This window comes from Oreochromis niloticus, linkage group LG19 (genome assembly GCF_001858045.2).
Source record: "Oreochromis niloticus isolate F11D_XX linkage group LG19, O_niloticus_UMD_NMBU, whole genome shotgun sequence".
Lineage (NCBI taxonomy): Eukaryota > Metazoa > Chordata > Actinopteri > Cichliformes > Cichlidae > Oreochromis > Oreochromis niloticus.
This window is the reverse complement of record NC_031983.2, coordinates 2275132-2287947: the sequence shown is the minus strand read 5'-3', so window position 1 is coordinate 2287947 and position 12816 is coordinate 2275132. Positions and strand designations below refer to the sequence as shown.

The 12816-nt window shown below is 40.1% G+C and overlaps 1 protein-coding gene across 1 annotated transcript in view; it reads left to right on the top strand.

The window, feature by feature from the left end:
* Positions 1 to 12816, top strand: part of nrxn3a (neurexin 3a) — a 233810-nt gene that overhangs the window by 95897 nt on the left and 125097 nt on the right. Inside the window, 2 exon segments of the mRNA XM_013264683.3 lie at positions 792 to 1093; positions 4566 to 4727. Of these exon segments, the coding sequence (XP_013120137.3) occupies positions 792 to 1093; positions 4566 to 4727 (464 nt within the window).

Sequence of the window (12816 nt, the reverse complement as noted above, 5' to 3'; positions counted from 1 at the left end):
CCTGTTTCATTGTCTAACCTATTCTTCTTCTTCTTATTGTTATTATTATTATTATTATTAGTAGTAGTAGTAGTAGTAGTATTGTTGTTGTTGTTGTTATTTTGATGATGATGATGATGAAATCAGTGTGCATACTGTTTCTAAACAACACCCCCAATGAAATAGATAAAATCTGTACTCATGCAGCTCCTTGTATTGGAGTCCTCTGGTAATATTGTTTGATCAGAGTGTCCAGCATTCTTGCTTTAGAGACAGTAAGTTAACACCTTACATGTGTTATCCATCAGCAGTCCAGTTCCTTTTTTTCTGTTCCTCTCAGCATCTGGTTTTGCAAGTTTTGCTTTTTGCTCTGTCATGTCCGATATTTTTGAAGGGTCATATTTATACAGTTATCACATGAATATTCCTTGTATTCACCTAAGAGTATGTCTTTGTTTAACTGACCTATCCTAATTTATTCAACCTGTTTTTTTCTTTCTTTTCTTTTATATTCACCCAATTGCTTAGTAAGCAAAAAAGAAAGAAAGAAAGAAGAAACCCTGTAAATACAAATATGATATGATAAAGTGCAAAGATATTATTCTCGAGGCATACTATTGTCTCAAGAACGCAAAATTAAAACACTTTTGTTCTGATTAAAAGAATGTTTATTGTCCATGTCAGATTATTCATGAAACATTATTTGCAGTGGAGTGGCAGCTGAAAACTAAAAATGTTGAATGTAAAAAAGATTAAAATGTTAACCATCATTGAAACATATTTTTCCCTACAATCTTTTTTTCTTACTATAGCAAGAGAAGAGAATGTGGCGACTTTCCGTGGCTCAGAGTACTTCTGCTACGATCTCTCCCAGAACCCAATCCAGAGCAGCAGCGATGAAATTACACTGTCCTTTAAGACGTGGCAGCGGAACGGCCTTATTCTTCACACTGGCAAGTCAGCTGACTATGTTAATCTAGCACTAAAGGACGGAGCTGTCTCCCTCGTTATCAACTTGGGGTCTGGAGCCTTTGAAGCCATTGTGGAGCCGGTCAAGGGGAAGTTCAACGACAACTCATGGCACGATGTCAAAGTGACCCGCAACCTCCGGCAGGTAAGGCACACAGGTGTACTTTATGATGTGAACATGTCAGTGTTTTGGTCAGCAGCAGGGGTTAGACTTATTTTACTAAATTGTATGGATTATTCAACAGCAGCTGAATTCTAGAATATGAGGACGATAGCACACCGACAGCTACAAACAGGCTGTCAGTCATCCTGCTGACTGCCACTAGAAAGCAACAAAGCTACTTATGGTGTTAATTTGACTCATGAATGCATCTGTGGGTAGTTTTTACACACTCATCCCTGATTCTGAACCCCCCCCCCCAAAAAAAAAGATCGATTCACACACCACTAAACTGCAGTTTAATGTTTCAAGGGAATGTTTTCTCCTAAATGCACCATCACTGTAAACCTGATCAAGGGGTCCATTTCACTGGGCCGAGGGGAAGTTTCGCAAACAGCTATCGATTAATGCTCCTTCTATAGGCTTGCCTGTCAATCAGTGCCTGTCAAAATCAATTTTTCATGGCTAAAGTTAAGCATTTTAAGAAAAGTCACTAAATGAAAAGCCACAAGCGGCTCTTAAAGGAACTTCTTTTGGCACTTCACTTCACTTTTTTTCTATTTTTTCTATTTGAGATGTGCTTTCATAAAATATTTTTTATGTTTTCAAACTGATTTGTGCATGGATTAAATGAATAAATAACCAAAACTACACACACATTTTTGTAGACAATTTAAAGTCTTATCTTATGTTTGTGGATCACTTCACATGTAATTTAACTCCGTATAGGGCAGTCCATTCAGTCTTGGTTTCTGCTGGAAGCTTCCATATTCCCCTACAAGCTGTTATTTTAGTTCTCAGTGTCTCTTGACTTTTTTTTTTAAAGCTGTATGTGTGCTTCCTTTGCCACTTTTTATCAATTGATGTACTTTGTATGAACAAAGCCACTGTTCAGTCATATAAACTTGTCTTACCCACCCCATCTTTCTGCAAAGCAAACAGGCATTGGATATGGTGTGATAAACAAACTCCATTGTATGGTAGATATCATTCTTATTATTGTCTTTTTGGTTTGCTGTGTACTTCGATCTTTCCTCCTTTCTGTCTTTTGTACCCTTAGATAGCACTCCTCTAAAAACAAGAGAGCAGGTTCTTTTGCTCTTCTGATCTAGGCCTTCTTTGGCTCCTTTGCTCACATTTTCACTTTTTCATTTTCCTTTTAGTCTCTTCTTACTTTTGTTTTAAATTAATTTCATGTTTTTAATTTTGGAATTTTTTGTTAACCTCTTAACATCAACCTGATTAAGATTAGGTTGACATCGATGAGATATAAGCTTCATGAAACAAAGAGAGACAAATTCCCATTACAACTCAGATAATAGTTTACTGTATACTGTTTATATACTGTAAAATTATATGGAAAATATGAAATAGAGCAGGATGCAGGAGAATAATAGATAAGTACCCGTTGCAGTAACAGTACTGCCTTTGAGGTAATTACACACTGATTGGACAGACTTTTAAATACGAGAAAAGAAGTCTTGTATGTCTCTGGAAACAGCAGTACCTGAGCTGGAGGTGAGCTTTAGCATGCTAATGAAGCAGCTGTAGGCTTGCCTAATCTAATACTATTTTCTTCAAATTCAGCACAAATGTTCTCTTTTGATGGCCGAAGATCAATGTGACCGTTGAAAACATGTTTTTGATCATATCTTAAGAATTGTTCTGCTAATTATGAAATAAGCTCATGCAAATAGGATTACAGATGATGATGATATTTTGGATTTACAAAGTCAAAGTTCATTGGTTTTCCTTTCATATATTACATGCTTTGGCAGTTGAGTTATTGGCATGCAAGACATTCAGCTGGATATTTTAAGTCTAGAGTTCTCTGGTAACATCTTTTACCAGTAGAACCAGAGGTCCTCACAGCAATATTACTTTATTCCTTATTATTACAATATTACTACATTTTCCCATGTCCTGCAATGTGGTCTGCACTCTGCTATTCTGTGTGCTCAGCATTTCTTTCCTGTTGTTGGTTTCATCTGATCTTGGTTGACACAATATCCTCATTATTTTCTTTTCTATATTTATTATATACATTTACATGCAACAGAAAATCAAAGCATCTGCTTGTTTGATTACTAGTGAGATATGAATGCATGTTTTTGTTGCTTGAAGCTAAATTCATTCAGTTTTGCACCTATTGTTTTGCTATTTTACTATTTTACACAGAAAGCATCTAAACTTAGCAGAAAAGGTGTTTGATCAATTATTTCTTTGTTTTAACAGTGCTTCTTACCAATAAACCTTAAACTGTTGATAAGCCTGTGTAAATGATGCCACATTTGTGGTGAAATTGGATTTGTGGGTTGAGCAGCAGAGTTGAATATCTGAGCTGCACCCAAGAAAATCTTCTCTGCCAATGTCAAACAGCTTTGTGCTATTGACTCTTGGTTGGTGTCATTGATGATTGAAGTCTGAAGAAACAAGACATATTGGGAATTTAACAATTGATCCATTTGACAAACAGGGCCTCAGTACCATGTGGAAGAATCATACATTGCTATCTCTCTGCATTGAAGTTGCCTCTCCTCCAATGATGACAAGCCTTTTTTACCAGTGAGGGAGGTGACGCCCGACACCATCACACTGCCTCCACTAAAAAGCAGTTATCTATTATCAGCGCAACAATCCCCATAGTGTTCTCTGCATCTTCTCCACACTTTGACCATATGATCCAACGGCTGTAGATAGAATCTGGACTCATTGCTGCACATAATTTTCCTCCACATGTTCAGGTTCCATAGTACATCCATATGTACATAGTACACAGTAAAGGACAGTAATGGCCGCTCTAGGAGTCTGGAGATTGACTGTGTTCAACCACTTTCTTCCTGTGTTTTCATTTTGGGACACCTCTGGCATCCTCTGCTATATGGATCTTGGCTTTCAATACACCAGCTTGATGATGCCCTGTGGCGCTGGCCCTCAGTCAGATGTGAGCAGATATCAACTGATCACTAGGCCCATGCTCATAGGTGCTCCTAATCAAGTGCCAATCAGGCATTGGATTGTCAGCACTGCAACAGGGTAACAGAAGCTCAGCACAAGAGTCAGTCACAGAATAAGCTGTTTGGCCTTGACAGAGAAGATTTGGCAAGTTTTTCTTGGGCTCAAACCACATTCTCAACTCTGATGCTCAATCCACAAATTAATTTTTCTTATAAATGTGGCACAATTTAGGGGAAAGAAACAGGCCTTCCAGTGATATAAGAAACATTGTTTCAACAAAGAAATATTCAATCAAACAGAAATTTACTAACTGAAAAAAAGAGGGAAATCAAATGGTCTGGCAGAATTTCCTCATCATCTGTCATCAGTAACACAGGTAAACCAGGTCTGGCATTTATAATTAAACACCTGAGTGTGCTCTTAAATAGCAGCATTTGTTCTATCTTAAACTCAAAACAAAAAGATTCTGCCTCACTTTCCTTTTACTCCTTTTTGCCAGGTGACAATATCAGTGGATGGGATTCTGACCACTACAGGCTACACCCAGGAAGATTACACCATGCTGGGCTCTGATGACTTCTTCTATGTGGGTGGGAGCCCCAGCACAGCTGACCTGCCTGGTTCTCCAGTTAGCAACAACTTCATGGGCTGTCTCAAGGAGGTAAATACTTCACTTACAGTTTAGTTTGATTACTATGCAAATACATTATTTAAAGCTGGACATCAGAAGAATACATTTTTTTAAGAACTTAAACAGTTTTGGCTTTTTGGAATGTTTATTGGATTCCATGTTCACATAATAATTCATTTCCATTTTGTTTGTTAGACTAAAGATTAGATTTCGGGGATCATTGAGTTTCATGACAAAAGAGACCAACATGTAGTCGTGGTGCATTCTTAAATCTGAATGCTGTTGAATTCAGCAAAAGTTGGTTTGAAGCTTTACTTTCATGTTATTAACATTTAGTTAATATCAGTTAGTTACAGATCGGATATATCTGACCTACAGAAAGCAGAGCACTAATGTTCTGTCACTAAATGAAATAGCAGTAACACTTTTAAGCAGGACACTTAATTGACTGCTATATTAGCCATAATTCTGATGACATCATTTCCTGCTTTTAATTAAGTCCAGTCTTCTTAAATGTGTTTGCATTGAAGGACCAGTGTGTACAAAATGCACTTTAACACCTATTTCTTCTTAATTTTTTTACATTTAGGAGTTTTTGTATTAAGAGGCTTTTTAAAGGTTGTAATAAATCAAAATCTTTCTTCCAGTTTTGTTGATTTCATTACACCAGGGGGACTAACATCTACATCTACTCCCATTTCTCTCTGTGTAAGCAACAAATCTTGTTTATAAACAGGATAATGAATTGCTTTTATTTCAAATATAAAGTTCAAGATAGAGAGCGCATCACCGCTACTTTTAGAAGGTTTTTGCTTGCATTTGCGCAATATCTCTAAATTTGAAAAATCCTGTCTCAGAGTGATGCTGAAAAACTACTTCATGCATGTATTACTTCTTGGCTGGAGTATTGTTATTCATTATTATCAGGTTAACTAAAAACTCCCCCCCCAACCCCTTTTTAGTTTAACACTTAGTTTAGCAGACCGTCAGCTGGTTTTCTTGTGGTTCCTCAGCTTTTAAAAGTAGAATGGGAGGCAGAGCCTTCAGCGTTTAAGTCCTTCTTCTATCTCTACCTTTAAGATTAAATTTGAAACTTTCCTTTTTGCTAAAGCATATAGTTAGTGCTGGATCAGGTGACCCTGAATCCTCCCTTAGTTCTGGTAAGCCTGGGCTGCCTGGAGTTCCCATGATGCACTGAGTGTTTTTTTTTTCAGTCATCTCAATTCACATTCTCTCACTTCCAAAGGATGTCTTTTGTACTGTCTCCCTCCCCTCACCCCTAACTGGTGCCGCAAATTGCAGCCCCTGCCTGAGCCTTATTGGGCTGTGGTAAAATGGAGTTTTTCCTTCCCACTGTTGCCAGATTCTTGCACATAGGCAGTTGCCTGATTGTTGGCGTGTTCTCTGTGTTACTGTGGGGTCTTCACCTTACAACAAGGTTTCTTGAGGCAAACGTTGTTGTGATTTGGTACTATATAAAAAATGAATTAAATTGTATATTACTGGCAAATTTTGCAGAATAGATAGAAGAAATGACACAAGAGCTTTGAATGGATGAAACAGTTTCAGTGATTTTAAACCAATTTTAAGGATGTAAATGCTGATTCGTTGATTTAAACAATACAGAAAAAACATACAGTGGACATGTGCTACACACAAACACACACACACACACACACACGTATTTGTCACACTTGCAAATACTGTTTGCTTAAGGTGATGTCATACCACAGCACTAACTGGAGGAAGAGTAATATGACAGTGGGGGCTTGGCTTTCTCTGCCACACACACACACACACACACACACACACACACACACACACACACACACACACACACACAGAATACACATATGGCTGCAAGGAGAAGGGGGGCACACAGTAGTTATTTAATCCCCTTCTGGCCTACTTCCTGCTCTGTGTCACGCTGGTCATGTTTGCAATTCCCTGTACTAACCACTCTTGACAAGTACACACAGGGACAGACACACATATTCACAAATAAACCAAATCGTCAAAACCTTTATTTCTCCATCAGAAGACACAGGATCAAGGCATAGCAGAACACAACCTGTAGTATTACAGTGTAAATGTTAGGACGTCCTCAGGTCGTCACATCAAACAGCCTGAGACATCACATCATAGACACAAAAATGAAACATGATGCTTGAGTGGGCATCACTCTAATGGTTTGACTCACTGGCCACAGACATGGAACAGGATGCACCTTATATGTAGATATGAAGCCTCATGTTGCACTAATAATAATAATAAATACCTTGGAAAGTCATAATTCAGCTCTACCTCCTTGAGTAGTCTGTCTGTGCTGACTGTTGGTGTGATAGCAACTGATTATACAGGAATGGAAATATAATTATGAATACTACAGTAAATTTCTGCTAATATGTCTACTTGTGTTTTACATACTAGTTCTTTTAAATAATTTTGAAGCCTTATTTTGTCTGCTGTGATTGCAGCCCTTCCCCAACTCTCTGTGAATGGTTCTCATGGCCATTGATCAAGGGTCTTACTAACTTTACCAGGTTTTACTAGCAATATAGATCAGTGCCTTTTGTGTGTGTATTTAAAATCAGTGCTGAGACATGTACACAGATAGAGCTCTGTCAGTGCTCTGTGGGTGGCTGTTTTATTGAGTGGCAGGAGAGCTTAAACATTTAACCACTCTTTATGTTCACTGTCGCCATCTTGGATTGTTAACTCAGTGTGGCTGCTTGTAGCTTTATAAGTCAAGTTTTACATGTAAACGATGTGGGATGCATATACAAGAAGCAAATAGTTTTAACTACAGTACATTTCTGTATTAGGGATGTAGGCAATTTCTGTTAAGTCACTTAACTGTAAGTTAACAGAAATTGGATGCCCACACAATATAAGGTATATATGTTGCAGTCTGTGTGTGTGTGTGTGTGTGTATTTTATAAGATTAGTCAGAAAGAAAAATGACATTACATACCTTAGACAATAATATGCCTTTTCAGTGTAACCATATGTCGACCACAGTGTATAAGAGTGGAGTGGATAAGCATCAGGTATGTCTTCAGTGTAAACTAAGGCAACCTCTTTATTAGGATATATATGGTCGACTCTTAAGTCATAAAGTGCTCATGATACTAAGCACACAATGCTCTCACCATAAAGCTGAAGCTGTTTTTAACAATATTTGAAGAATTTCTTGAAACAGGCAGATCAGCAGTTTAACCAAAAGCTGTTAGCACTGTGTGCTTGATTTATCTCTGAGCATCTCTGCCTGAGGTTTGCCGCTACTTTCCTTTTCAGTACATCCACAGGAAGTGTAGAAACATTAACTACTTCCAGTTTTGCTTTAGGGTGGGAAACACTGATATGGTACACAATCATTTGCTGGTGAGCGGTGTATTGGTCAACAGCAAGTTTGTTTTGTAAGCTGTAGTCAGGGGCCATGTTTTGCAAAGGCTTTAGCTGAAGGACCAGATTTGCACACATCTTGAGCAGGCTTTCCAACAACCGACTCTAAACTTGAACACTATGGCTTCTGAGAATGTAAGAATAGCTGTTATAGGTGATCAGAACAAATGGAATGGTCAACAAATAGTGTAACTCCTGCTGTAACTGATCGAGAGCTGTAACTGGCACAAATAAAATATACTCCAACTTTAATGTAACTGAAGCTATGTTTTGCTCTATAACTCTTGCTGGTAGAGTCATTTTACATTGTCTCTTCATATATATATATACTTAGTACTCCCACACGGAAATGTAAGGTCTCACAGACCCTACATTTCCATAGGTCCATTCACTACCTAGAGAGACAAGAAAACTTTGTTCCTGTGATATTATACATGAAAGTAACAGAAAAATATCACAGTCTTAGTTTCCAAGAAAATAAGACTTGGAGGAGTACACGTCATCAGTGTTCAGCTACATCAACAAGTGCACCGATGACATCACTGTCTCCAAGACCATCATTTCACGACCCAACCAGAAACCGTGGATTACTGCGGAAGTGCGTGCACTTCTGAGGACCCGAGACTCTGCCTTCAAAGCGGGAGATAAGGTGGCGCTTAGTAGAGCTAGGGCCGAACTTTCTCGGGCCATCAGAGAGGCGAAGCGCGCACACGCCCAGAGAATCCACAACCACTTCAAGGACAGCGGCGACACACGGCGCATGTGGCAGGGCTTACAACCCATCACTAACTACAGGACGACATCACCTGCCTGTGATGGTGACGGCTCCCTCCCAGATGCGCTGAACAACTTCTACGCTCGGTTCAACAGGCAGAACGACGTGGCGGCGAGGAAGACCACCCCTCCTCCGAACGACCAGGTGCTGTGTCTCACTACAGCTGAGGTGAGGAAAACTCTACGCAGAGTCAACCCACGTAAAGCTGCTGGACCAGACAACATCCCAGGCAGAGTGCTCAGAGAATGTGCTGAACAGCTGGCAGATGTTCTCACCGACATCTTCAACATCTCTCTGAGCAGTGCCGTCGTTCCCACGTGCTTCAAGGCCACCACCATCGTCCCCGTGCCCAAGAAGTCTTCTGTGTCCTGTCTCAATGACTACCGTCCTGTTGCACTTACACCCACCATCATGAAGTGCTTCGAGCGGCTCGTCATGAGACACATCAAGACCCTGCTGCCCCCCTCACTGGACCCACTGCAATTTGTGTACCGCCATAACCGCTCAACGGACAACGCCATCTCCACTGCACTCCATCTTGCCCTCACACACTTGGACAAGAAGGACACACACGTTCGAATGCTGTACATAGATTTCAGCTCAGCATTCAACACGATCATCCCCAAACAACTGATCGGAAAGCTGAGCCTGTTGGGCCTGAACACCTCCCTCTGCAATTGGATCCTGGACTTTCTGACCGGAAGGCCTCAGACAGTACGGATCGGGAACTGCACCTCCAGCACCACCACACTGAGCACTGGGGCCCCACAAGGCTGTGTGCTCAGTCCTCTGCTGTTCACACTGCTGACTCATGACTGTGTAGCAACACACAGTTCAAATCACATCATTAAGTTCGCTGATGACACGACCGTGGTGGGTCTCATTAGCAAGAACGACGAGTCAGCGTACAGAGAGGAAGTGCAGAGGCTAACGATCTGGTGTAAAGACAACAACCTGTCTCTGAATGTTGACAAGACAAAAGAGATGGTTGTTGACTTTAGGAGGACACGAGGCGACCACTCACTGCTGAGCATCAACAGCTCCTCTGTGGAGATCGTTGACAGCACCAAATTCCTGGGCGTCCACCTGGAGAAGGACCTCGGCTGGTCCCTCAACACCAGCTTCCTGCACAAGAAAGCCCAACAGCGTCTCTTCTTTCTGAGAAGACTGAGAAAGGCCCAGCTTCCACCACCGATCCTGACCACCTTCTATAGAGGCACTATCGAGAGCATCCTGAGCGGCTGCATCACTGTCTGGTTTGGGAACTGTGCCATATCGGACCGCAAGACCCTACAGCGGATAGTGGGAACAGCAGAGAAGATCATCGGGGTCTCTCTCCCCTCTATTGAGCACATCTACACCACACGCTGCATTCGCAAAGCCACCAGCATTGTGGCTCACCGGACACACCCCTCTCACACACTCTTCACACTCCTGCCATCTGGAAAAAGGTACCAAAGCATTCGGGCACACACATCCAGACTGTGCAACAGCTTCTTTCCACAAGCCATCCGTCTCCTCAACAGAAAGGGATTGGACTGATGAACACACACACACACACACACACACACACACACACACACACACACACTATCACTCAGCTTAACTCAACTACCTCAAAGCATTGAGACTGGACTGACTAATCAACACAAGCGCAAACACACTGACCTACACCACCAAACTATTGCACACACCAACCTGTAAATGCTCTTTTGCACAATATTATTACACTAACTTCTTTACTTCCTAATTTTTGCTGCTACACTAAGGAATGTTTACTGTTCCTTCACTACCTAGCTACTACCTACCAAGTTTTCCTTAGATAATTAGATAGTTAGTTTTTGTTAATTTATGTTGTAATTTATGTTAGGTCAGTCTGTCTTGTCTCTGCTAGCCAGCTAACTAGGCCTCTTAGTTAGCTAGTTTAGTGTTTTCTGTTAATTTATGTTGCATGTAGCACCTTGGTTCTGGAGGAACGTTGTTTCGTTTTAACTGTATATGGTTGAAGTGACAATAAAGCCAACTTGACTTGACTTGACTTGACATAAGAAGTGAAAGCAACCACTGAACATTGTTCAGCTTTCCCACTATAAGAAGAACCAACAAGAAAACTTAGAAGTGGAGCCTGAGGAGCCGGTGCTAGCCGTTTAAATTGATGGTGCCAAAAAGTGATCATCTGCCTAAAAATGATTTCTGGGTTTTGCCAAAAAGTTTTTGCCTTTATTTTATTTAAATGACTTGTTGTCCTATAACAAGTGAAACACTTGTCAAACATATCTTTCATGAAAGTCTCTGTAGCATTTTAAGTTATTTTAAGCCAGTAACATCATTCCTGCCATAATGCAGAAGCTGTAAACACTTTGTTGGCAAAGGGACTTTTATATATCTTGTCTTTATATGGGTAAAAAAGTGTAATTAAAAATGTCTTTTCCAAGAGAGGTTCTGGCCAAGAGGGCAGCAGAAATTACAACAAACAACACTTTACATTTCTATAAAAATACTTTAAGTAGCCAAAAAGAACTGCATTGAGTGTAATGTAGGTAAAACAACAAAAACACTTTCAAAACAGGTAATTTCTTTATTTTATATATATATAATCATTTCATAAATCCTGTTGACTACAGTTTATCAGAATCAGAATACTTAGTTAATCCCAGAGGAAGTGATGTGGTCACAGTTGCTCCCAGACAGTAACAACAGACCCTAAACTAAATTAAATATTACAATATATAAAAATGTTACAAATTATAACAAAATAGCTCTAATAAATACAAATGGCTCTAATTATAAATATCCCAGTATATTACACAAAATTAAATATATATAAGATTGACACTGAGGTGTCCTTTTTTTTATCGTATTAACTGTCACTTTCTCTGTAGAGGATGTGCAGATATTAACAGTGTAACTATTGCAGCGTGTACTTGTACTTTAAATGGATGAATTGTACAGAGAGATGGTCACAGGCAGGAATAATTTCCTGTGTCGTTCAGTGGTACATTTCTCACTGAATGTGCTCCTGTGACCGGCCAGCACGTCACAGAGTGGGTGCGAGGTATTATCCAGCATTGTCCTTATCTTGGATAACATCTGCCTCTGCAACACCACCTTTAGAGAGTCCAGCTCCATCCCCACAATTTTACTGACCTTGTGGGGCAGTTTAGTAAGCGAACTGAAGGGGGACTTTCACAGGACTTTAACCCCAAAATATGCTGAAGTGCAACAAGACTCACAGTATGCTACACAGCCAACACTGTTAGCAATTCATGGAGTCTGTGCCAGAGAAAATGAGTTGCTAGCTAGAATTAAGCCAGGCAGCAAGTCGCGCAAAAGCAACGTAAATGGTCCAACAAGCAGTTTTCTCCACCATGAGGCCTCTGTCTTTGAAGTAACATTGTGGCAAAACCAAGCTTATTTTATGACCAGTGACTAACTATGGCAAAACTATGCTACGTGCTACGAGTTGCTAAATCAGATAGCAGGTGCTAGCAAGACCTGCTTCAGCCAGACTCCAACACAAAAACAGTTACATTCATCGAGGTAAAAACAGAAAAACATTGTCAAATTATTATACTACAGTGATAACATTCCTAATCGCAGTAACACCACAGATGACACATAATTAAACTTTATTAATTCCACACCACATTTATCCCACTATTTAGTTCTGTACTACGGCTTCTTCTTCCAATTTTTGCCATCAACATATGTAATAAGCAATAACTTACATAACAAATCTGGATCTAAGCATTGCGCAGTGTGTCAGTCAGTCAGTGTACAGTACAAAATAACTGCATCGAAGATTCTTGACGTAAAAACATTCTTTCCAGAGAGTGTTACATAGCAAGCACTGATGCACGCCTGGCACAAACACACTACAGGAAAGACATAAAGTCACATGCATTCTGTATTCTGCCCACCTCTTAATCACAGACCCAC